The 27,019-nt window shown below is 35.6% G+C and overlaps 1 protein-coding gene across 1 annotated transcript; it reads right to left on the minus strand.

Moving 5' to 3' along the window:
- Positions 1-261: 261 nt before the first annotated feature.
- On the minus strand, positions 262-26,085 carry kif14 (kinesin family member 14). The gene is made up of 29 exons (XM_056236818.1): positions 24,897-26,085; positions 23,980-24,234; positions 23,775-23,862; positions 23,572-23,670; positions 23,409-23,461; positions 22,763-22,793; positions 22,557-22,664; positions 22,287-22,403; positions 21,991-22,109; positions 21,087-21,259; positions 20,708-20,855; positions 18,253-18,316; positions 17,960-18,144; positions 13,431-13,533; positions 13,181-13,335; positions 12,960-13,107; positions 12,736-12,888; positions 9,605-9,737; positions 9,415-9,508; positions 9,045-9,183; positions 8,018-8,121; positions 7,456-7,556; positions 6,475-6,705; positions 6,139-6,326; positions 3,303-3,455; positions 3,076-3,198; positions 2,384-2,449; positions 1,130-1,271; positions 262-1,036 (listed from the first exon to the last, which is right to left on the minus strand). Exons 1-29 carry the CDS (start codon positions 25,700-25,702, stop codon positions 693-695), a joined length of 4,623 nt encoding a protein of 1,540 aa, XP_056092793.1. The 5' UTR covers positions 25,703-26,085; the 3' UTR covers positions 262-692.
- Positions 26,086-27,019: the final 934 nt, after the last annotated feature.

Consider the following 27,019-nt stretch of genomic DNA (forward strand, 5'->3'; position numbering starts at 1 on the left):
CACATACTTTCATATTTTATGGGAACTTTCCACAAACGCAATTATTTTTTTTACTGTACAAACTGATATTCTATCCCCTTACACTAACCCTACCCATCATAGAAACATCACTTGGGGACCAAAACATTTCCCCACAAGGACAAGGATTTCATATTTTGCCATCTTTGTGGGGACATAATGTAGGGCATACCAGGGCATACCTACCACGCACACACACACAATATATTAGTAGATAAAATATATAAAGCATGCAGTACGCTGTATGTTTAAATAGGACACCAGACTTATTGTCCAAGTGAGTGTTTATTAATGAAAGTATAAATTAGTGTGAAACAATTACATGATCCAAAGTAAATGCTGCTACAAATGCTAAAAAAAACTCCATGCGAATGAAATTGTGAAACACCAGCATTACCAAGCCTGTGCAAATGTTTCAAGTGCAAAAATATATCCAGAAGTGCACAAGTTATTAAAGACTTATGTGCTTGATCACTTGCAAAATACACAGAAACCCATCTTTTTAAGGTTATACTATTAAGCCCTTCATTAAATTCCTACAATTAAATACAAATTATTGTAGGCCTGAATGAGTGCATACTGTAAATACATCAAAATGAAAAGTGAGCCAATTTTAGCAGTAACAATTATAGCCAATTTGGTTATATACATGACTAGTACCCCTTAAATCCAAATCACACCCAGCGGGCATCCCTGGAACATGTGCTAATACCTGAGGAAAGAGAATACACAACTTTAGGCACGGTCCGATTTGAGTTGCCATTTAGATAACATTGTTGAACAAAGTTTCTATCTGTGCCCAGCCTCTGTATTCCGTCTGTGCATTTATCAAACACCTCTGGCAAAGCCTGCAGCGCAGAGTGCACTTTATCACGGGCAACCATGACGTTCTTCACACACGGAAGCTGAAGACAGCCGGAACGTCTTCCGTCCATTTCACACTGAAGGCCATTGATGACATCATCAATCGTCTTGGATGAAGACAGTATAGATTGACTAAGGGCAGCATCGCCACTCCCTGTATTATACATTAATAAAATGAAGTCACGTCACATATTTGACATAACGTGTGCATTTCATATGCATGTTATTGAGGCAAAAAATGCCTTACCTCTCAGATAGCGCGACAGAGACGAGTGGAGGTCTTTGATCGCCTTGTTCAGCTTGAGGAGTTTAACGGTGGTGCTATGAACATCACACAAGTCTGAGCCTTCATCTTCCTCTGAACGATTCTCAGTGGAACCTGACCTCTCCTGTGAAAAAGCAGATGTGAACAAACAGCTCTTAAACATGAAATCCAAACAAAACTACACCAAACCAAACAAACTTCCCAAAAACAAAACTAAACAAAAACTCAAACAACGCCCAAGAAAAAATAATTACTACAACCAAATAAAAACCCCACCAAATAAAACCAAACAAACCTCCCAAAAACAAGACCAGAATTAAAAATTAAAACAAAAATTAAAGACCACACTAAAAACTCAAACTAAACAAAACCAAACCCAAACAACCCCACCAAAAAAAAAAAAAAAAAAAAATCATTAAAAAATGTCAATCAAAAACTAAATAAATAAAAACAGAAACCAAACAAATCTCCCAAAAATCAAGATAAAACAATTAAAAACAAAAACTAAATAATAAAACAAATAACCAAAGCAGGAACTCAAACAAACCGAACAAACCCTCAAAAACAAAATAATGATTGAATAATGATTCAATTTGTTTTTTGTTTGATTTGTTTGATGTACAATATTTGTTTTTTTGTACAAATAAGAGACCCAGTAATATATACATTTTAAAAAAATAAAACATTTATTTATATATATATATATATATATATATATATATATATATATTAATAAATGTTTTTTTTAAACTGGGTCAGTAATATATACATTTAAAAAAAAAACATGTATTATATATATATATATATATATATATATATATATATATATGTGTATGTGTATGTGTATGTGTTTATTTTTTTTTAAATGTATATATTAATGGGTCTCTTATTTGTTTTAGCCCACAGGGTTTAGGCACGGTGGGTGGGTTTAAGGAAATGGGAGAGTAGGTGAGATGGATCCATTTTTCCTTATCCCAGCATCCCATTCTGTTGCTGAACAATAACATCGAGCCTGTAGTTTGTGTATTGAAGATAACAGTTACAGCCTCATTAAGGTGACAGATGACGCTTTACTCAATCCATTTATTTTCTAAACAGCAAAACGACCCAAGACGTGTGATAAGACCGCTCAGGTTCGACGTTTTACAAGCACTGTCCCCCTCATTCATTGTTAGGGTAGTCATCAATCCAAAACATTTAACCTCACTGACAAAAACAGCTGTTTGTAAGGCGTACCGACAAACAGCAATCGAAGTAGCTTTTCAGAGTGTGGGCGACATCATATATGGCGGACTGCTGAATCTGTAAAACATAAAAATCAACAAAGATTATAAAATGGTGCTAAAGTGTATAAATCAGTTAATATAAAACATTTAAATGTATTTACACTATTATTTGGATCAATCAAGATTTCATTGTAAGGTTATTTCTTGAGTTATATAATATATAATAATATAATATTCCATGTTATTTGTTAAAGGTGCACTGTTTAATTTTTAGTGGCATCTAGTGGTGAGGTTGTGAATTGCAACCAACAGCAGTTATGGTGGTAAATCAGGTTTACTTGATCATTCAGTAAAACGATATGTTATTGCGAATATTATTGTTACTTGTTCATCATTGTGTCAGTGTTTTATTCGCTGACTTTAGCTAGCTTCTTTGCACGAAGAACAACAGTGACATTTGTCCGTTTAGGGCTACTGTAGAAACATGTCGGCGCAAAATGGCTATTTCAATGTAAGGGGACCCGCGGTGTATGTAGATAGAAATGGCTCATTCTAAGGTAATACAAACATAACGGTTCATTATGTAAGGTCTTTATAGACCACTAAAAACAGTTATGTATATGATATTGCATTTCTGTCAACAAATTCTCCTAAATATTACACAATGCACCTTCAAGTGAAATATTTATTAAGAGAACTTACCGGTGTTCCAGCGCGACTCATCTGAGTGTCTTGAACCATCTCAGAAGAGATTCTCAGACCCATGAAGAGAAGATCTGTCACACTTTGATGCATCCCATCCTGCAAAGAATCCACAACTGACCTCTAAGGAGAAAGAGCAATTAAAAACAAGAGAACACAGTAGTTAGATTGGTCAAACCTTTCCTATGTAAACGTCAGCAAGTGCAAAAGATGAGCAAATTACCCACATTGTTTATGTCCTCTGAACCAAGTTCAGACAAATGAAGATCAGTCCCATTCATTGCCGCCAGCAAACCGATAGTTTTGAGAGCCACGTTCATACAATCAGCAACCTTCCTCTGGGCCTCTGTTACCATGGAGGAGATCTCAGAGTCACAACCCTAAAGGACGAAGACACAGAAAGACCAACACGCTCTTGTGAGGCCAAAAAAATTACCCAAAATTCCAATGTTGAAACACAAAACCCCACTAATTAACTACATTAGTTACATGAACTAACAATCAACAATACTTCCATGGTATTTAATAATCTGGTTTCTGCAGCTTTTATAAAAATACATTTTTTAAACCAACCAAGTAACAGTTGACAGATATTTGTTCTTGTTATAAACTCACTTCATTTTGATCAGTTTTCCAAGACTTAATTTTTATGTTTACACCTCAAGTAAATGTATTTTGATTTAATGTTTAGATATTTGTATTGGATTTAAGACCTTTTTAAGACCCGCAGAAACACTGTTGCTAATTTCAACATTTAGTAATACATTTCTCTTATCAAAAGTTGTATCTGTTAATATATATATATATATATATATATATATATTAGGGCTGCACGATTTGGGGAAAATATCATATTGCGATTATTGAGGTCAATATTGCGATAGCGATATAATAAACAAATGGTTTCATGAGTCAACTTGCTTGGTTCTAAAGCAAAATGCACACACAGATTAGTGATAATTCTGAAAAGTGTATTTCTCAACTCAAACTAGCAACAACAACTAAATGATTGATAACACCTATTATGATCAATAAGCCATTGATGTCTGGATAAAAAATCATTTAATTTTAATACAAGTGAACTTCAAACAATCCTCACATAAACCCATAATAAATGTCATATTTACCTGTGCTCTTCCTGTCTACAGGTAGGACATATACAAAAATTGAATAAAGCTATCAAACAGTCTGCGCTGCATAAATTATAAATTATATGGACTAAAATCCTATTTAAAGCTACACAAGTTCTTTGGTCAAGAGCAGTGAGTGTTTTTCTCTGTTTCCTTTGTTCTTTGATTAACTTTACTGACAGAAAGCATTATTGGATGCTGGCCCTTTAAGAGTTGCTGACAGAGATGCGGATCTCACACGCGCCTTATTCTCTCACAACTCTTTACAACCATCATAAGACTGCTCATATGTTATGAAAACACTCGACAAATTATATTTTGGCATAATTGTGTGGGTTATTGTTCGTTCACTTCAAGCGGAAAGAGAACTGTATTCTGGCACGCGGGCTGCATGCGCATGATACTGGCGCGCGTCTTTCAGTCAGGACATTCACAGGCAGCGTGCTCTATTTTGACTTGTCTCGCTGAATGGTTTAACCCTCTGGGGTCCTTCATTTCAGAGTCACACTCAGGAACTTCGGGTCCAAATGGGCCGGAAGGGTGAGATTAATATTTATTAAAAAAAAAATCATCTTTTTTTTTTTTTTACTTGTTTTTTATAATATTTTTTCTTTTCTTTTTTGGTGTTTTGAGATAATTTCAAAAATAAAAATGATTTATAATTAATATTAATGCAATAATTATGACCCATTTTTTCCCCATTGAATATAATAGAAATTTAAAAAATATATATTTTTTATTTTTTATTTTTTTTAAAGCTGTATTTCATTTTAGAGTCAAGCCTAGGCCTCATGAAAGCAATTTTTGAAATGAGATGGATGCCATCTGGTGGACAAACTGAGCATTTTAAAAATTCAAAACCCATATGTAATCTGAATTTATTAGTGTGTATGTGTATAAAAGTGTGTTTGTGTGTGTGTGTGTGTGTGTGTGTGTGTGGATGTGTCTGTTTTGCACTCTTGATGTTTTATAGATTCACCCCTTCACTGTTGTGTGCTTTTTTTCTGGATCGTGGCTGATTTGTAGTTTGTACGCACAAAATAACTCTGTATTTTCACATTTTTGCCAATTTCTCATTCATTTCCTATGCGGGTCCATTTGGACCCGAAGGTCCTGAGTGTGACTATTTTTTTTACAACCACTTAGACTATTCAAATCCTGTCCCCAATTGTTTGGGGTGTTCATATGCCAAGTACCAACAAAGTCACCAAATTTCGGACCATTCCGATAAAGCAATGATTTAAAAAAAAAAAAAATTTAATGCTTCGGGTCCATTTGGGCCGAAGGACCCCAGAGGGTTAAAGAATTCGCTTGAATAAGAGCGGGATCATGTAACACTAGCCAAAGGATGACAAAAAATAACAGATGCTGCGTTAACAGCCCTAATTTGTTTATTTCATATAAAATCGCAGTATTTTGCGTCATATAATCGCATAGGCTTGACATCGCGATTACGATTGCGATATGATTAATCGTGCAGCACTAATATATATACATACACACACACACACACATATATATATATATATATACACATACATACATATGCAAAACCACTCAATAATCAGTACAAATAAAAAAAATATATAGATTATGAAAATGTCTAACTGTTGGATAAATACACCAAGAATTATTATTATTATTTTAATTTTAAAAAACATATTTAATTTAACTAAATTAAAGAAAATAACTAAATTAAAGAAATAATATTAATACATTTATTTGATGTCTAAACATTATTATTATTATATTTTATATTTATATATTTTTTGTGTGTTTTAATCTAGGAAAACAATACAAGAAATGAAGGTTCTTTAAAAGTATTTAAAAACTGATGACATTTCTAATGAGATGATTTAAACAGATATAAAAGCATAAATGAACCCAAATGCAACATGCGTTTTATAAATTGATTTATAACTCTGATGAGCACCTGAATGAGTAATTGAAGGTAGCCACCGATTTTCTTGACCTCCGTCTTGAGCTCCTCGGCTCTCTGAGACACTGTGTTAGAGCTGGGCTTAATGCTGGAGACCCAGTGCATCGTAATGAACACGGCCCTTTCAACAGCGGAGGTGGCCTTCACCAGATGAGTCTGGGCTTCAGCACTGCAGGCAAACACTGTTCACATACACACAAACAGAACGAAATGAGGCTCTTTGTGTAACGCTGTGATGACAGAGGTGTTGTGCATTCATACTGAGCTGAATATTGACACTGATGAATGGCTCTGTTGATTTAGGTTTGTTAAAAACGTTTGGTCGCTTACGGTTCTCCTGACTGTCGTCGTCAAGGTGCTCGTAAAGGTCCGCGATGGACCTCACGGCGCTGTGAACCGCCAGCAGGTCTAGGGTCAGTTTGTCGGCCAAGCTTTCGTTCTCTTCGGCAGACTGACAGGAGCGCAGACGTGAGACGGCAGAGCCAATCAGATCTTTGCAGATGCCTGGGAGGGCGGAGTCAGACGTGGTAGAGTGCAGGGAGGGCGGCTTGTTCATCAGCCCTGATAAAAAGACACGGTATTTCAAAGCCACTCATTTCCCAGGGAGATACAGTCATATTTCTTAAGCAGGTTATTTTAGTATGATTTATATATTATTTAAATACTATTTTAGGATTTAATTGCTTAGCTTTCATTTTTATTATTTATTAATTCATATTATTGTTTATTATTATGTTTAGTTTTCATTTTAAGTTTTACTTATTTTATGTATTTGTTTAGTTTTCATTTTTAAATCAGTTTTAATTCAGCCAAATAGTTTGTTACAATAATTTAGGGTTTAACCTAGTAACCCTAACCCTAATAACAATAATAAAATAACAACAATAATCAAATATGTTCAAAAACCTAAAGAGCTTCCTATTAAGACTGTATTTTAAGGCACTTTGAAGAAGGTTTCCATACAATGAAAGTCAATGGGCGCCAAAACAGGATTGTTGGGACCCCATTGACATTGAATGTGTGGGGGGAAAAAAGGTAGTCGCCATAAAATCAAAATTGACAATTCTTATATTTTTACAGATTGTTGTGGTGTTTATTATATTTTATAATATATCTTAAATTTTATAACAAGTATCCGATTCATGACCTTAAGTATCCGATTCCAGAATTGGAATCGATTTTCGATTCCCAACCCTAAATTTAAATGATGCTAAAATCTGTGCTAGGCTAATAAAATCATTTAAACAATTAAACTTCATATAATAAAGCCACTTCATTACACACATATAGATTACATAAAAGGTACTTTACCAGTGGACTGTGAGGGACCACAATGTAGGCTTTGAATAGGGTGCACTCGGATCTCATAGAGACGCCCAGATATCCTCCTGCCCTTTAGCAAACTTCTACTCCTGGGTCACAAGAAACAAAATCAAAAGAGATCCAGATACATTTGAACTTGAACCATTATTATCAGTCATTTAATTCTTCTTCAACAGCCAGTTACATGATGTACACTTTGAGTTGAATATCATTTACTGTTCATTTCAGGGAGTGAAAGACACAAGGAAATCACATGCAGAAAAGCAAAGGAACATCTACAGTATAAGCTTTGAGAAGAAGGGCTTCAGAGGTGTAGAAGGGGTTTTGATTAAAATACAGACTTCAATACAAATTCATGAAGGCAATGAAAATAGGTCAAACAAAAATGCTGCAGGAATGTGCTTTTCCTGAAGGCTTGGTTTATAAGTGGAAAAATAACATCATGGTGGAAGACAAGAACCAGTTTTGGGTACAAAGTATACTTCTTTTCTTTCGTTCCTCAAGTACAGAAAGCAGAACCGCACCATTGTGGACTAATAAACTCAAATACCTCCTGCGAGAGAAAGATGAGGTTAAGGAAGAGGCAGATAGGTCCTGTTCCCACTCATCATTAGGGTCGTAAAACACGTCGTCATCTTTAGAGGCGCTCTCCCCCTACAGCCAATAAACATCAGACTTGATTTAGCCTCCGATTCTTTTATGATAATAAGAACAAATGCCAATACTACATGCTTCCTGCTTTTACTGGGTAATTACAAGGAAATAAACAGGCTTCAAATGGCCTCATGTATTATTGTAAGTTCTAGGTTAAATACGCAGCACTGTTTCCAAGTCAAGTGTAGCGCAAAGTTTCCAATGTCAGGTGAAATGATACACAAAACAAAACAAAACAAAAAACCGAAATAAAATAAAAATGTATTAAACACCAAATAAAAAAAACTATTAGAAATATAACTAAATAAAATTAATTAAAACAACTTCCCAATGTCAAGTGAAATGCTACACAAGACAAAGATAATAATAAATATTTAAAATAACTTTCAATGTCAACAAGTGAAATGCTACACAAGACAAAAAACAAACAAACAAAACAAAAAAAAACAAGATAAGACAGAAACACTAAATAAATAAAAATTACAAGACAAAAAATAAATAAATAAAACAAAACAAAACTAAACACTGCTTCTTTGAGTGAAATAACACAAAACTAAATACTTAATAATAAATAATTAAAATAACTTGCCAAAGTCAAGTGACATGCTACACAAGACAAACAAACAAAAAATAAATAAAACAGAACTTAACACTAAATAAAGATAAAAATAAAACAAAATAAAGCAAAACTTTCCAATGTTAAGTGAGATTCTACACAAAAACAAAATGTTAAACAAAACAAAAACAAGTCAAGAGAACAACACACACACAAAAAGCCAAACATCTATTATGCAGCTATGTATACTGTGGTTTTGAACCACACGTGTCGTGGCATTTACTTCGCCACAGAAACGTCACCATGCACACTAGCTCAAGCAGCATGTTTACGCCTATAACTGTGTGAACATCTTTTATTACGCCACCTGCTCCAGCTCCCTCATGGCAGCCAAGTTGCTATGGAACTTCTCCAGACTCCAGAAGGTGGAAATTCCCAGTTTGATGTTCTGAACTTGGACCTGCAGTTGGGCGTCTCCACCCTCGTTCTCTTTATCGGTCTCATGTCTGTTGTGAAAACACAAACCCACATCTTTTTCCATTCAAACACTTTAATGTCCAGAATGAACGAGGGAGAATTAAAAATAACAGCCTGCTTATTGATAAAAAGACTTAACTAGCACTTTTCCAGTCATTAGCTATTACTGAAAAATATTTTATATGTTTTATAAATGTTGTCCTCACAAAGGGCAATTTGTAGCCAAACTACTTGGACTAACTTTTCCAGAATAATTGTACCTGCTGAAGACTGTGCGTTTCCTGAGTTTGGCACTGATTTTGTTTGCTTCTTCGATCATCAAAGACAGCTTCATTGAGTCCCACTGTGGGTAGGCTGCAAACATTGAAGACAAATATGGTAAATACCACACTGTTAAGAACATTGTTAATGGAAAACTCCATGTCTTTCAAACGAAAAGTGTCTATGTACCTGTTTTAGGGGTCTGGGTCACTTTAAGAGCACGTTTCCTCGCAATCTGGGCAAAATCTTCTGCAAGCTTTTTCTTCTCTGCCTCGAGGGCCTCCACAATTTTAGTTTGCCGGACATCATGATCGGCCATCGCCTATGAAATGTTTTTTAAAAATCTGAATAAGTCACAAATTAAACATAAATAGCTAAACTAACTGATAACTAAACTAAATAAATGGAACTAAAACTAAGTAAACCAAATAAATAAATGTAACAATAACTAAACTAAATAATTAAAATAACTAAAACTAATAAAATAACTAAAGTTAACTAAATTAACTATATAAATGACATAACTAAGAACTAACTGAAGTACTTAAAGCTAACTAACTGTATTATTATTATTATGATAAACTAAATAAATACAACTATAACTAAACAAAATAAAAATAAAACAAACTAAACAAAATAACTAAGGCTAACTAAATAAAAAGTACAACTAAGTTCATTAAACAAATAATATAATTAAGACCTTATTGAATAAATAACTATAAATAAATAAATAAAATAATATAACTAAACTAAACAAATAATATAAAACTGAGAAACAATATAACTAAATAAGTACATCTAACTAAATTCACTAAATAAATAATAACTAAAAAAGAACTAAATAAATATTATAACAAACTAAATAATATATAATATAACTAAAATTAAATAAATAATACAACTAAAACAAACCAAATACATAAATAAATAACCTAGTGTGTGTGTGTGTGTATTATATATATATATATTTTTTTTTTTTTTTTTTTTTTTAAGGTATTTGTTTTTCTTTAAAATAATGTTCAAAGATGAATTAAGATATTGAAGACCCCTGTGGTGAAAATCAAGTTTTGTATGCTGTTGCATGTGCAAGTTCATAAGTCAACACCATTGCTGAGTATTTTAGCCTTCAAGTGCCCCTATTATGGTTTTTTGAAAATGACCTTTCATGTAGTGTGTAACAAAGCTCTAAGTGAATGAAAACATCCTGCAAAGTTTTAAATATAAAAGTGCACCGTATATAAAGTTATTGTCTTTCAAAAGTAAAAGTCGACTCTAAGTCAATGAAATGAATAGTTTTTCAAACGAGTCCTAAGCCTTTTCGTTGTGACGTCAAGATGAAACATTAGCATACTGCGCGCGCAGACACCAGGGAAAACCTGAACCTCAAACACTGCAGCTGATTCCTGTGGATGCTGGATCACATCATGTCGAGAAGACCCTGTGCTCTAAAATGTGAAGGTAAAGCCAGTTAGCCACTGCCCAAGGACGAGCATGTGAAGAATCCGTGGTTAAAGTTCATCTTTACCACGATACCACAGCAGTGTAATCCTAAACTTTTGCCGTGTTCCCTTTATTTTATTGACGACTGCTTCTCAAATCTCGGAGTTCAATGTAGGACTTGCAAACCTTTTGCTCTTGAAAGATGATGTTCAAAATACTTAGTTTTGAGTTTAATATTGTGTAGGTCTCCTGCTAACTGGTTAACTCACGTTATCACTGTCTTAAAGGTGAACTAAGTAACTTTTTACCTTAACCGAACAGATTTGGAGTCATTGTAATGTTTATATTACTGATTTCGTGTTGAATGGTGGTCGTCTCGCACCCCCCCCCCGGTGCCTGTGAGCCGCAAAACCACCCTTGCAACTTTGGGCCGGCGAGCCGCCGGCCTCAGTGTTAAGTATCGTGTGATATCAGGTCTCGCGAGGTAACAAATTGCTTTACGGCAAAAAAACAGATCTGATAAAATTCTGATAAAATGAGCATCAAACAGAAATAACCCAGCGCCGTATACATGTGGTGTTCGAGGCGCGCACAGCTCTTAAAGGGGCCATACCTTATTTCCACTCGTTACAGCGTCCGTCCTACTGAACAGGTACCGGTGTACAGGGGGAGGGGATCCGGCCGTGAGTGCGAGCCATCTCTGCGTGAGTGCTATTCACGACAGTACAAGTACTCCACAGCGACTCTAGGGGTCGCTGTTTGACAAAAACGGAATTCCTACTGAGTGCTGCTTTAACTGAAATACTTCTGCTAATCAGTTGTGGGCAACTATTACGTAAAACAGTGTCTATTAATGCAGATTGTCTGTCGTTCTCACTACATTGAGGAAATATTAAGCATGGAGCAAGATTTCTTTTACCAACGTTTATGTTTCATCAGTCATTCACGATAGAGCTCAGCTAATGTATGCACTGTTATTGATACAGTTTCCACATGTTCACCGCAATAAATTAGAAAAATACTCGGTAAATAAATAAGTGCAAGTAAAATAATCGGTTTGTTGATGGACATGCACTTGTTAATGCTGATGTACCTCAAACTGAGTAGCGTATCACTGAGAAACGTCCTGATCGAGTCGTCCTTGTGATGGAGGTTCGGGTTGAATAACTAGTTCTTCCAAGGTTTCATCATCAGACTCACGCTAGGATTGATATGGTAAAATCGACGTCATCGTTCATTACTGTGTTTAGTTTACAGTGTAGGAAGCCTCAGGACAGCTGACGTTGTTATGGCAATGGGCATTTTTGTTTTCGACGCACGCTGTGCGCGGTTAGACCAATCACAACAGACTGAGCTGTCCGGCCAATCAGAGCAGAGTAGCTCGCGGAAAGGAGGGATTTAGAGGGAATGATTCATCTGACGAGTCGTTTGAGAATCATTGAAAATGTGGTAATGTGTATTATGAGAAAATTAAACAGTTTTTTGACCTTGGATGCATGTAAACCTGTTGCAGGAGACTCCAAAACAACATTAGGAAACTTAAAAAATAGCATAATAGGGGCACTTTAAAACTGCAGTGTAACAAAGACAGTCTAAAAAATGTGGTTAAAAACCGCCACTAATTCCTACCGTAGTGAACACGTAACCAATCCCATCAATGTGCGAGGCGGGGCTTTTCCTATCATTATTTCTAAGGATACTGATTGTTAGAAGGCAGCTGTCTGACTCTGAGATGGCAAACGAGAACATAGTTTGTGTAACATTAGCGGTTTGATAACGTAGTCAAGCCAAAGGCTAATCATATTAATTACCGTTATGTGTTGACTTTTACTCAGATTCACAAAGGGCATCAATTTTGATTTAATCTGGTCTTTCTGTACCTGTCTAGTAGCCTGGGCCTCCATCTGCAGACGTCTTTTATGGCTGTTGACTTCGTGCTCTAGTAGAGTCTTTGCTGTATGCAGTTGCTCTATCTGGCTGACGACCCTCTTTTTATCCAGCTCCTGTTCTCTTTTCCTCTCGCTCTCCTCCTCCTGAGGATGCATTCGATTAACTGGAGAACACTGGAGTCACACATGCTATCCATTGACATGCATCTGCTTACCAGCTCTCTCTCCAGAGCTCTGATCCTGCTCTCGTACAGACCCTTCTGTTCGCTCAGCTCTTTCTGTGCCATCTCTTTGGCCACCTGAATGCCCTGCATCATCTCCTCTTTGGCCTTCAACCGAGCCTCCTCAATCTCCGCTTCAAGTCTATGAGGAAAAGTGACGATAAAAATCAAGAAAGTCAAATATGAGGTCCTGTAGTGGACAATCTTATACTCACTGAGCTCTCTGGGCCGATAGCAGTTCGTTTTTGGCAAACTCAAAGTCTTTTTGACCATCTCCGCTGCTCCAACAGGACGCGCGCTTCCCGCTCTGAACCTCAGCGGGGTGGTTGAACCGAAAGTAGTGATCTCCTCCAAGAATCACACGGTCTCCCTAAAATAGAATATACAATTTTTTGATTTATGTGGAGGTTCTTAGAATGGACATCATTTCAGAGGTTTCGCTTCAGAACAGCAGCAAAAACGTACGTGGTGGAGAACGGTGACCTCAGACACAAGATTTCCATTCAAAAAGGTCTTGGCGTTCGGCATTGGTTTAATGCTTACGGAACCTTTCACACTGGAGATGACACTGAAAACAAGATGGAATATTGGAAATATATCAATTGATATTAGATATTTATTTGCTCATGGCATGCTCATTTCCTCTATTTTTACATTTTGATTACCTTTGTTATTGTTTAACGCTCACTTAAAGTTCACGTTTTAAAAATAATAATAATAATAGAGTGCCGAAGTGATGACGTCACTTTGTAGGACAACTCGGAAGCTAGCGGCGCATGGGTTCCCTCGATCGAAAAGCTATGCATTTTCCCCATAGACTTTTGGAAAATCGCAAAAAATAAGATCTGTGTTTAACAAAGAGTTGTGACCCTTACACGTTTTGTCTATCAAGATCATCTTTACAAGTTAATCCAAAAAGTATACATTTTGAAGCCTATATAAAGTTTTTAAAAAACACAAGCAGACACAATAAAGTTTAAAAAACCACAAGCAGGTTATAACTGTGTGTTCTATGTCATAGATCAAAACGTGAAAATATTTAGAGGCTTTGTTCACCACAGACCTTTTTTCAGGCGATTTAGCAAAAACCCATTCAAAAATCCCATAGACTTTAGAGCGAGGGAACCAGGAGTGCTAAAATGCTAACTCACTTCCGCGTTTTGGCCTACAGAGTGACATCGTAACTTCGGCACTCTATTTAAAGGTGACCTATAATTCAAAATTGAATTTACCTTGGTATAGTCAAATAACAAGAGTTCAGTGCATGGACATGACATAGAGTGAATCTCAAACTGGACTGTTTTCGCGTTCTCATTTAATTCACGTTTATGAAAAACACCCCTGAAAAACGGTCGGTTCTCCACACAATACCGACTGTGATGCAATAGTCGGGATCATTAATATGTACGCCTCCAAATATTTGCATAATGCCAGCCCTCAATGCCAGGCGGAACTGCGCAGCCGAAGCATGGCAGTTGCTCAGTGTGGATGTACACATGAACACAAAAGTATTTTTTAGTTCCTTCATCCGAGCCTCTGAAGAAACAATGGGTTAATTTTATTTTCTCTGGAAATTTCCAAACATTTCACCGACTGTTTCCTCAACTTGGGCCAATACAGAGCTGGCCTCGGATCGAGCTACCAAGCAACACTTTCTGATGTGTAATTGTTCAAGTTCAGACAGGTAATCTTCCTCTCAAAATCGTTCAATACTGTTTATGCATCAGTAAGTCAAGCCAGTGACTAAAATATCAGCTTCACATCGTTTCTTTTAGTAGGATGAAAATAATCGTATTTAAATTGTGAACAAATTATATACAGAAAGCGATCAAAGAACAATCTTTCCACACAGCGCGAGTTTATCTGGACACTTGCCAAACTCGTTATGAAATCAATGACGCACGTTACTGCACAACGAAGCTCTTACTGTATTTACATCATCGTGTTTGCATTGGTGAAAGCAGAGAGAGTGCAGAAACTGCTTTGCAATGATAAGATCTTCATTCTCGCGATCAACACACTGTCATCTGCTCAATGCTCATCACGGCAACATTTTATGTGATGGGAATAGATCTAAATACTTTAAAAACATCTCACGATTCGTTAATCTCGATAGCTGTTATAGTAAAAACGTATAATAGCAGTAGTAAAAGTATTTGGGAGAGAGTTTCACATGTAATGCGTAGCTATTTCATATGCAAGCATGTCAGCCAATCACAGCAGTGGCCGCGGTTACACTGAATCCCACAGCAGACACGCCCCTTCAAACAGAGTGTTCAAATCAGAGGCTAAAAGCAGGCTAGGAAAAATGCCATTTATTTCTAAATTATGATTATTTTTTATCTAAAAAACATACTAACATTATAAGGGTAACCCAGGAAACATTATAAAATAATAAAAAAAAACATTCTAGGGCACCTTTAACTAGAGTAAAGTTTGTGCACAACTGATGTTGGCTTGACTAGCCTAAAAGTTATAACTGCCATGGAAGAAATAAAGTCATTCAGATTTGGAACAAAATGAGGATGAGTAAAGAATGACATAATTTACATTTTTGAGTCAACTGTCCCTTTAAATGTGCAAATCCAATCATGTGTAAAGGTACAATATGTAACAAAACTGCATGCACTTTGCAGAAGAACATTGTTTTGGTTGTACTTTGCTCTGCGTGACTGTGGATGAATATGGTTATCTTACTGCTCATAAAATAGTCACTACTAGGCTTTAAAGTCCTCCTGTAGTCAATTATATCCCTTAAAACTAATCTTTGATCACCAAAATTACATAATTTAAACTTTTTTCCCTTGAAAATTTTTTCTTTGTGCCTTAAATTAGCTTGAATGTAACTCTACACCCTTGCCTCATTTAGTATATACGCGGTTCTATGAATATGCAAATAGCCCCGCCTCCACCCACTCACACCAGCTCAGAGATCCACTCGTTGACGATCACACGTTGACCTGATTGGTTACAAGGTAGTTTGTGACAAACCGCGTTTTTGAGACTGTCTTTGGTTCACGGCAGTTTTAAGGAGAAAATATTCAGCAATGGTGTTGACTTTTGCACATGGTTTGTCTTAAAGCATATTAAAATCACCACATAGACATATAAACAACATTAAAAGCTTGATTTTTACCACAGGGGGACTTTAAGAGATATAACCAGTTTAGATGGAAAGGATCTCAGGCTGACTAGCTAATATAAAGACGTTACTGTAGCTTACACCCATTAATAGACACGGTAATTCTGACACAACGCTACAACAACCATAATGAAATAACCCTTCACAATAGAATAGATAATGATTTACACAGTGCTACATATGGCAATTTATCCATTCAGTAAAATACCATAAAATCACCTGTTAAGTAATAAAAATGCCCCGCTTTTAAAACATTTCAAATCCTTCAGTTCTCGCCCTCTCAGAAAAGCCAAGCCAATGTTGATTCTGGTTTTATTAAAAGCTCTGCCGCATTCTTTTTTTGACTCTCCCGCTAAAACGGGATTCCCCGTAGGTTTGAGATTTAGCTGCGCCATGTCAACCTTTCTCGCTCGTTGTGACGACTAATCTCTGCCACTCACACACCATTAGGGGTGTAACGGTACACAAAAATCACGGTTCGGTACGTACCTCGGTTTTAAAGTCACGGTTCGGTACATTTTCGATACAGCAAAAAGTAAGAAATGCCAGAGAAATTTCCTATTTGTTAAAAGAAAAAAATATTTTTTAAATAAGTTTCCTACATCTGGAAACTTTCAGGTTTATCTTTGAAGGATGAACAAATAATGTTTTGGTCATCACATTAAAAATAACATTTAAATATATGAAGAGTTCAGATGCAAAAACCATTTGAAATTTTCTTCTAGAATGATCATTTTTATCAAGCTTGTATATTTAAGTTCAGTAATTTCACTTAAATGGCAATGAAGATTACCTATTAATTGTCATTTGAGTGAAATTACTGAACTTAAATATACAAGCTTCATAAAAATGATCATTCTAGAAGAAAATTTCAAATGGCTTTTGCATCTGAACTCTTCATATATTTATTTATATATTATTTGAGTTTTGAAGTGCTGGAAAAAGATGTGTGAAGTACTTGAAAGCATTTCACTATTCCAGCCAAACTGGTTACATTTAGTGTTACTATATTAAATCCATGGTGAATGTTGCTGGTCTGTGGACGTAAAGTAGCCTATTACTAGTTCATTCACGGCACAATGTTTCTCCTGGTTTCCACGTCAGCGCTGTTTGATCTAATAGAGATCTACGGTTAATAACGGAGAAATGTGAATGCTTCTCACTAGATCTCGCAGCGATGTTATTACTTCAGTGGCGAATTCAAATGTTTTCTTCACTGGATCTCTTAGCGCTGTGTTGTAACAGTGTCGCTTGATCGAGATCGGCTCGCGCTGCACAGATGTTGCTGGTCCGAACTGATAAATGATCCGTGAAGCACAATATAATGAGTAGCGCAGTTTCGTTCCGCTTGCCATTTGATGTTGCGCAACGTTGTGGTGGTCGCGCCAGTGCAAGTTTTTGTCGGCAGGAAAAAAGGTCCAAGGAATCGTTCGGTTTGTATGCGTACCGAACCGGAAGCCTCGAACCGAAATGGTTCAATGCGAATACATGTACCGTTACAACCCTACACACCATACATAAGTCAAAGTAGCCGGAGCAACTTTTCTCTATTTACAGATATGATGGGACACGTACAGATGACTGATGTACACAATTTCCCCCAAAAAACCATCCCACCTGGTCTAAAATATAAACACTTATAATAGGCTTACCATAGTGAATCAGGGTAAGACAAAAACAAGTTTTGGAAGAAGGGTTGATGATGTATTGACATTTAAACGTTGTTAATTTTTAACAACAACAACAAAAAAGTTAGTTAGAGTACCTTTAACCTGATATGTTCCTTTTAAACAAATCAAAAACGAAGTAAATGAAGTGGCTGCACCTAGACTGTGGATGTGATCTGTCTCACCAGTGTTCATCAGCGATGAGAGCTCCAGACAGCTGGATGTCGTGGGCCGACTCAGACTTGAGCTTGCCGACCTTGGTCTCGCCCTCTTTAATCATGTACAGCAGCATCTCCGACAGCTGCGGATCCTCATTCAGGTTCACAAGGTTAGGCAGCCGATTATCCACTTTAAAGGTGACGCCAGAGCGCTGAACGAGGATAAACAGACAAAGAAAGTGAAGCCATGAAACATTTGAAAAAGCTCATCGATCCATCAGACATTGAAGTCTGACTGTTATTAGCGAGAGTTTCATTACCTGCAGCTCTTTGGTTTCCTCACGCTTCCTCCTCTCTGCCTCTTCCAGCTTTTCCTTCCATGTTCTGCACATAAAAAAAAAAAAAAAAAAAAAAAACCTTGATATAAATTAAACTGTACTTCATTTAAAAAACAACATTTTAGTGCAAGTTTGTGAGAAAATCTTATATTATTATAAAATAAAAAATAAAATATATTTAGAATTATTATGTGTAATTTTTTTATATATATTGTTTTAAATTGTATAATTTTATTTCATTTAATATAATTGTAATTTAAAAAAACAAAACAAATGCATTGCATATAAACATTACAAACACAATATTCCATGGCATGCATTCATCTACAGTGGTGTGAATAAGTTATTACCCCCATGCTAAAGTTGCCTAAAAAGAGGAATAAAAAATCATCTTTTGGAAATTGATCTTAATGCCTTAATTAGAAAAATGAGGAAAAATCCAACCTTTAAGGACACCAATTTTCTTTGTGTATGAATAATGTATCATAAATAAATAAATGTTCTTCCTTAAAATACAGGGTGCATAAGTCAGGCCCCCCCTATGTTAAATTCCCATAGAGTCAGGCAGATTTTTATTTTTAAAAGCCAGTTATTTCATGGATCCAGGATAATATGCATCCTGATAAAGTTCCCTTGGCCTTTGGAATTAAAATATCCCACATCATCACATTCCCTTCACCATACCTAGAGATTGGCATGGTGTTATTTCAGTTAGCCTAATAGCTGGTTTGATTTGCATTGAAAGATGATCTTATGGAAAGTACCCCATGCCAATCTCTAGGTATGGTGAAGGGAATGTGATGATGTGGGTCTATTTTAATTCCAAAGGCCAAGGGAACTTTATCAGGATGCATATTATCCTGGATCCATGAAATAACTGGCCTTTAAAAATAAAAATCTGCCTGACTCTATGAGAATTTAACATAGGGGGGGCCTGACTTATGCACCCTGTATTTTAAGGAAGAACATTTATTTATTTATGATACATTATTCATACACAAAGAAAATTGGTGTCCTTAAAGGTTGGATTTTTCCTCATTTTTCTAATTAAGGCATTAAGATCAATTTCCAAAAGATGATTTTTTATTCCTCTTTTTAGGCAACTTTAGCATGGGGGTAATAACTTATTCACACCACTGTATGCATGCTATTCCAATGGAAAAACTGTCTTTGTATTCTTTTATTCAAATATAATTATATTCGTAATAACATGACTACTCCGTCTGAAACGGCTTTACTTTTCCACTGATGTCAACATGATGTCATGGGTTGGGAAAACAGCCAAATATGTTTTAACCCTCTAACATACCGTCAGCAGAGATGACGAGGAAATGCGCTTTCGGCTTTTTCTATTCTAAAACCGTATTCTGTGCCCTCAAACTAACCCGGCTACGGGCTTGAATTTCTGCAGGAACATCAGAGAGCTTACGGTTGTGTTCACTCCTGAATGCTACCAAGATTTTAGTAAACAATAAACATGTATTGTTATATTGGTTCATATAAAGGTAAAAGATTCAAATGTATAATTTCACTTACTGAAAAACTGAGCATTATTATTTGGTTTACATATCTTTGATTATTTTTAACTACACTACTTGTTCAAAAGTTTGGGTCAGTAAGATTATTTAATGTTTATGAAAAGTCTCGTATGCTCATCAAGGTTGTATTATTTATTTTATAAAAATATATATATATATCGTGAAACTTTTCTATTGTAATATATTATAATGTAATTTATTCCTGTGATCAAAGCTGAATTTTCAGCATCATTACTCTAGTTTTCAGTGTCACGTGATCCTTCAGAAATCATTCTCATATGCTGATTTACTGCTAAAGAAACATTTCTTATTATTATTATCAATGTTGAAAACAGTTGTGCTGCTTGATATTTTTTTTTATGGAATTTTGAGGATTTTTTAATGAATATAAAGTCCACAGCATTTATCTGAAATAAATATAATCTTTTGTAACATTATAAATGTCTTTACTGTCACTTTTGATCGGTATAATACATGCTTGCTGAATAAAGGTTTATATATATATATATATATATATATATATATATATATATATATATATATATATAATAAAGGTATTGTTATTTTATAATCAAACTATTACATTAATTAAATTTATTTAATAATATAACATATTATTATTGTTATTTAAATTAATAATAGTAGTAGTAATACGCCATTTAAAATCAAGTACACAAACATTTATTGTCAATAAGCTGAACACAAAAATAAAAAGGGACAAAAAAATAAAGGAATTTATTCTTTAAATATTTCTGCTCCATTCTGGTAACGCCCGCTTTCATCATTACAATCAGTTCATGTCTCCCAAAAACTGTTAAATTCAGAAATAAAATAGGTTGTGAAAGGGCACTTTATTTAATTTTCATAGTCATAACACTGAGTTTTGTATATCCACGCACCTGTGAGCCTCAGCCATTTCGTGCTCCTGTTGACAGAGTTTAGTCTTAAGAGTGGCAATCTCTTGCTGAAACAGTCTCATTTTATCTGGCTGGATGCCCTGAGCGCTCATCTGAGCCGCACGGAGCTTCTCCACCTCTGCTTTCAGCTCTGGACACACAGGTTATGTCATACACATTCAAATTATCCATGCAAAGAAATAAAAAAAAATACATTTTAATTCCTGTGGCTGTACAGAACACAAATCACTGAGGGCGTCACATTAGTGGATGTGCTGCCCTCTAGAGGAGAGCTGTGCTGGTGAGTTTCTCACAACACACCCTTCTTGACGGTTATGACAGCTGATGGAGCAGCATAAACACAGACAGACAGGTGACTGACCTCGGATCAGTTTGGCGTTGGTGTCCTCGTTGACTTTGGCTATGTTAATGATCATGCGGGCCTGCTGGGCGTAACGCAGCGTGCTCAGGCTCTCCTCCATGTTACTGGCCGCAGGGCTCAGGGTGGCGATCATGGCCGTCTTGGAGTTCCCACCGAGGCTTTCCTTGAGTAACCTGAACACAAGAGGAAGCTGAAGCACGTCTGCTGCTTTTAACAGCAATACATCTGGCATGTTATGCCATATTTTACATTCAATGGAAACTAACCCCCATGTTTAAATTTGATAAGTCGCTGGTCTTATTGCACACAATTCATCAGCCCCCATTTGTTTTCATAATCTTCCATCAAAAAATGTAGAATTATTTTCCAATTTATAAATTAAAACATTATTTTACAAATTGTATGTCATTTTCTGTGCTTCTGAAATTATTTTTCACTTTTACTGAGTAAACAGAAACAAGACTGGTCTGGTATGATAAAATATATGTAAAATAAATATCTAAAATGTATAGAAGATATATATATATAATAACAAATTGTATTATTACATTTATAAAATTATTACATACATTTATAATTATTATAAACGTTATTATTATTATATAAATTATATTGTAATTAAATAATATAAATAGAATTCTATTTTATCGCTATTATTATTATACACTTCTTGTATATATTATATATATATTATTTAGGTCTGATAAAGAGAGGGAAATATAATAATAATAATAATAATACAAGAAAAAAGACACTGAAATACCCTGACATCATGGCAGATACAAATAAAATGCATTATATCGCAGAGGCTGCGAATACTGTTTTGTGTTGTTGTTTTTGTCGAACAAAACTGCAGTGAAATATTATATAATTCAAAACTAAGTGGAAAGCAAAAGTTTCTCACCATGTGAGCACTGACTCTCTGTATGGGGTGAAGACTTTCTTTCTGCTCTGAGCCTGTTCTGAGAGCGATGAGATCACCTTTCCCAGCGTGAGCAGAGACTTGTTGATACTTGCTCCCTCCTGGGAAAAATAAATAAATCCACATCACAAATATGTCCAAAAATGTCGTAATCCAATCATTGTCAGAACAAATATATATGCCCCTATTTAACATGTAGAGAACAGTCAGCACAGCAGCAGAATGCATTCTGGGTAATCATGACACAGAATAAACAGAGCTATTGGATGCTGGATTACCCTGAGCCGGTCTCCACTGGTCTGGGCTGAATTACACCGCTCACTTCCTGCCAAATCCACCAGGTTTATCCGGCTGGTGATGTAGTGATCGTGCTCCTCTTCCTCCACAAACTCAGTCTGTGCGCATACAAACAACATCATATGAATATACCATTACAAATGCAAACTATTAATTTGTTGGTTGGTTGAAGTAAAAGTAGCATCTCACTTCAATAAGGCAAATGTAACCAAATAAATCTAAATTTAACCAAATAAATCTAAAGGTCTTACTTTAGTTTGCGTCATGACCAGAGTGAAAACAGAGTGCGATCTGGAGCTTTTATCGTTCATGCCGGTGGCGGCCGTGGCTCTCTGTTTGTTACCGAGTTCAAGCCAAGTCTGCGAAGATGGTGGAGGGAAAAATTAAGTTGTATTAAGAGTTAAACACATAAAAAATGTGTTTTTGAATGCATAAAGTTAACAGACATGCAAATTACCTGAATATCAGCATAGGATGTGACTACATTCCTGAAAGAGAACAGAGAGATTAGTGACAGTGGCACAAAACAAATCAAAAACAACCGAATCCCAACCAAAACAATAACAAAACAAAAAAATCTAAACCAAACTACAACACAAGAAAAGATTCGAACAAAACAAACCAAATCCAAACCAAAACAATAGCTCAACAAAAGAAAAAACAACCAAAACTAAAGAACAAATAAACCAGAACCAAAACAATGCAACAAATAACAAAACAAAAACATGTAAACTAAACAAAACCACAACACAACAAAATCAAACAAAAACCAAGCAAAACTACAACACAACAACATAAAACAAAATCAAACAAAACCAAATAAAATAACAAAACCTACCAAATCCAAACAATAACACAACAAAATAACAAAACAAAACCAAAATAATAACACAACAAAATAACAAAACAAAAACAAGCAAAACTACAACACAACAAAATGACGAAAACAACTGAATCCAAACCAATACACCTAATCCAAACCAAACGAAACAATAAAATAACTAAACAAAACTAAGACGCACTTCAAAATAAAAACAATAAAACAATTCTGAGGTTGCCCATGAGCATAGTAACCGTGGCGTTTGGATTAAATGTTTGCTTACGTGGATAGGTCTGCAACATAAGGCCCGTAAACAGGATGTTCTCTGACACGCAACTGGAAAAGACATGAAAAGAATGGAATTGCTGATCAATTAGGAAAACAAAAAAAAAACAAAATGACATTTGTATTGCATTTAATGTGTTTTATTGAGTAGCTGTACTTACAGGCATTTTCTTCTGGTTTTGTCCATCCTTTGCCACCAGCAAATCATGGATTTTCTCATTGTACACCTCAAAATAGCTCATCTCCAGATGGCAAGAGATCTTTAATACAAGTAAACTTTCATTTAGAAAGTCAAACACACTATTTTTAATTTTATAATTCATCAGTAAATTCTAAATAAATAATCATTCTAGGGGACAGTAACCTCTTTGGTTTCAGTTCTGGACAATCTTGAGAAAAGTTCCTCGCAGAATCTGGGAATAACTCCAGCCTCTTCACCAAAACCCATCATACTGTAAAACATCCAAAATCACACTTCTATATTATTGACATAAATAGTAAGCTGTTTTTCCTATATGTAGTTTGAAATATTTATTTAAAAAGCAGCGTCAAAGAGAAACATCACTCACGTGTAGGACTTTCCAGACCCTGTTTGGCCGTAGGCAAAAAGACACGTGTTGAATCCCTCAAATGCTCTTTCAAGCAAGGGCCGAGCCAGGGTTTCATAAACCATCTGCTGACTTGCAAAACTTGCATCCGATTCATCGATAGAGCAAAAAGAGAAGTCAAAGCTAAATGTGTAGTTTTGTTTAGTATCTGGATGTTGCACTAAAGTTTCTTGGCTGTCCATGAAGATCACCTGACGGGCTTTCTCATTCTTCTCCCTGCGGACACAACAAAATGGTGTAAATTTAAGGGCAAATAAGTGGCATTGTCCACTAAAATAATATATAATATTAAATATATCATACAATCTTATATATATATTGTTGCAATAATTAACATCATTATATTAAAATGTTCAGGTCAAACTAAATACTAAAACTTTTCAGAATATCTTGCAATAGCTATATACTGTATATAATTAAATAAATAAACTCATTTATAATTAATTGATAATTAATTAGTTTCCCAAATATTATTTCCCCGGAAAAAAAAGGTTTGCTTGATTTTTTTTTTCTTATAATAAATTGAATAATATTGAATGGTTGAGGTTGACAAATCCTATCAAAGTGAAAAATGTGTAAAAATCATGAAGGAGAAATGTGATCACATATGCTAGTCTTTCCAATTTGTTTTAGCATGGGTAGCAATATAAATTCCAGGCTGCCACAATTTTATGAAATGTCATATTTTATAAAAGAGTCAAATCATGCTGTAACAGGGTTGCATTAAAATCCGATTTTTCTGATTCTATTACTTTAATGACTTTTTCAGTCAGATAGACATGCCAAAATCACCTTTTTATGTTTTTTAAATAACAAATTTGCATAGTAAAAATTGTCTCAAAACAACATGCCGCCAAAATAAAATTTGAAAAACACACCTTGAACTGAAAGGTCTTACTCGAACTGCCACAGTGACCGTACTGTTCTCCATCTTCAGTTCTTGAGGTTGTCGAGCACTTGTTCTGCTCACAGCTTCAAGAGGAATATTTCCTTCAGCAGCAGCAGTGGCTCTAGAAACTCTTGTTCCTCCATGAGCTGTGGAGCTCATTAGTGTTGTGGGTCTCCTCACCTGTGCTGAATGTGATGCTGGAGTCATGTGCCTATTTAAAACACCAATCAGAACCTTCTCATTGGTTGCTCCACCGGTTTCAGTGCTCATCTGTGGTGGCTTCTGTCTTCCAGTAGTTGTGGGTCTAGATGCATCTTTACCAGCTAACCTCTCAAAGACGTCTCTCTTGACACTTAATTTCTCAAACTGGGTTCTTCTTGTAGGTGTCGAAATGGTTTTACCCTCATCATGGGTGGCACTGACCTTCTCAGAACTTGTTTTCTGAGCACGCCATGAGGTTGTCCCAGGTGTTTTAATGGTTTCATGGGACTTTTTTGCTGGAGATGGTGCTGGATTGGGTTCGGTCAGGACTTTGGTTCTGTTCATGGACCCTGTTCTAGTCCTGCGCTGAAGGGTCAGGCGTTTCTCTTCTCTTTGGTTCTCTTGTGTGGTTTCTTCATGGTGGTTTACATGGGGTTTGCTGGGTTTTCTCTGAAGAGTGAGTCTGGCACTGGAAGATGGTGTTTTAAATGTGTTTTCTCCACATTTTGTGAGTGCTGAGATCACATAAGTCCTGTTCACTTCTTTTGTTTTATTAAAAGATGATGTGTTTTCTCCTTCTTTTGATCCATCCATAATATTACGGGTCCAAACGCAACACTTTTGACTAAAATTGTTTTAAGATTGTCCAACATATACTTCAGTCCACAAATGTCTCCATTGTTTTATAATAACGAGTGCACGGAGGTGAACAACATGTCATAAGACTTAAAAATACATATTTACGTAAACAAATAGCCTAAAACTGACCTGCAAGTGTTGATATCCTGTCATTAAACAGTCGTTTTGTAAATTAAAAGTTATTTTGTTTAAGGATTAAAACTAGCGGTCCTTTCTTCTTCCCGTTTACTTCCGTTTTGATGTTGAGAAAGTAACAAAGTGTACTCCGCCTCGAAACGTCAATAATAACAACAGTTCACTGTTTCTAAGCTCCGCCATACTGCCGCTATAATTCAAAAACAGTAGGCGTGCTGTGATTGGTCAGCTCAGACTGACGCAACGATACACAGTAACACCCACCCACCAACAGATGGCAGTGTCTCTCCAAGCCTGAGTAGTGGGTGAATGGAGAGGGGGTTCAGCGAAAAATCGGCAGCTGGCAGCAGGAAGTAGCTGCCACTGGCAGCAGGAAGTAGCTGCCGTTGACAGCTGACCGTACCTGCCAATAAAACCGGACGTCAGCTGCCGCTATAACCGGAAATCGGAGGTGTATGCCGCTTTTAGCCAGGCAAATAATTATTATATTAATTTATATATAATTTTTGTACTTATTTACATTTTATTAGTAATTATTTTATATAATTTGATTAAAATCAAGTTACGAAGATCATAGAAATAATAAGAAACAAAAAAACAAGCTACACTTGAAATTATGCATTTGTACGTGTATAAATATAACTTATGAATGAGTATACATGTTTGTTAAATAATGAAATATATACATGCATAAATTAATTCCTATGTACATAAACATTCATTAAACTTAATGAAAGTCCTGTCTAAAAGAAAAAAAGAACATTGTCTTATCAATGACCTTTATTTAAAATCATATTTTGCTATCATTAAGTTCAGTTTTACATTTGCAGTACTTAAATACATTCTTGTATTTGTTTAATAAAGCAGCTGTAACTTTTGAAACAGGCTTGATATTTGGGGCATGAATGACATCAGTACATACATGTTGGCTACTTCTGATTGGCTAAGAGAAAAGTCTAAACAATTCTACACTTATGGATAGATAGAAGATAAGCCGACATTAATCAAGATAATTGTCATCCGAGTCCAAGACTTGGTTCGGTGATGACCTCGGAGGTCGTAGAAATGCATCTCGGGGTCTGTTGTTGCATATCACAAGACCTGCACAGATCATTCAACACACACACAAAAGCACAA

The sequence above is a fragment of the Rhinichthys klamathensis genome, unplaced genomic scaffold (genome assembly GCF_029890125.1).
Source record: "Rhinichthys klamathensis goyatoka isolate OS25496 unplaced genomic scaffold, OSU_Roscu_1.1 h1tg000467l_1, whole genome shotgun sequence".
NCBI classification, from domain to species: Eukaryota; Metazoa; Chordata; class Actinopteri; order Cypriniformes; family Leuciscidae; genus Rhinichthys; species Rhinichthys klamathensis.

Coding starts and splice junctions, on each gene's coding strand:
- kif14 (XM_056236818.1), bottom strand. CDS start 25,702: ATGGATGGATCAAAAGAAGGAGAAAACACATCATCTTTTAATAAAACA. Junction 20,856..21,086: donor CAACGCCAAACTGATCCGAG/GTCAGTCACCTG, acceptor CTGTGTGTCCAG/AGCTGAAAGCAGAGGTGGAG. Junction 13,534..17,959: donor CTCATCGCTGATGAACACTG/GTGAGACAGATC, acceptor TCTTGTTTTCAG/TGTCATCTCCAGTGTGAAAG.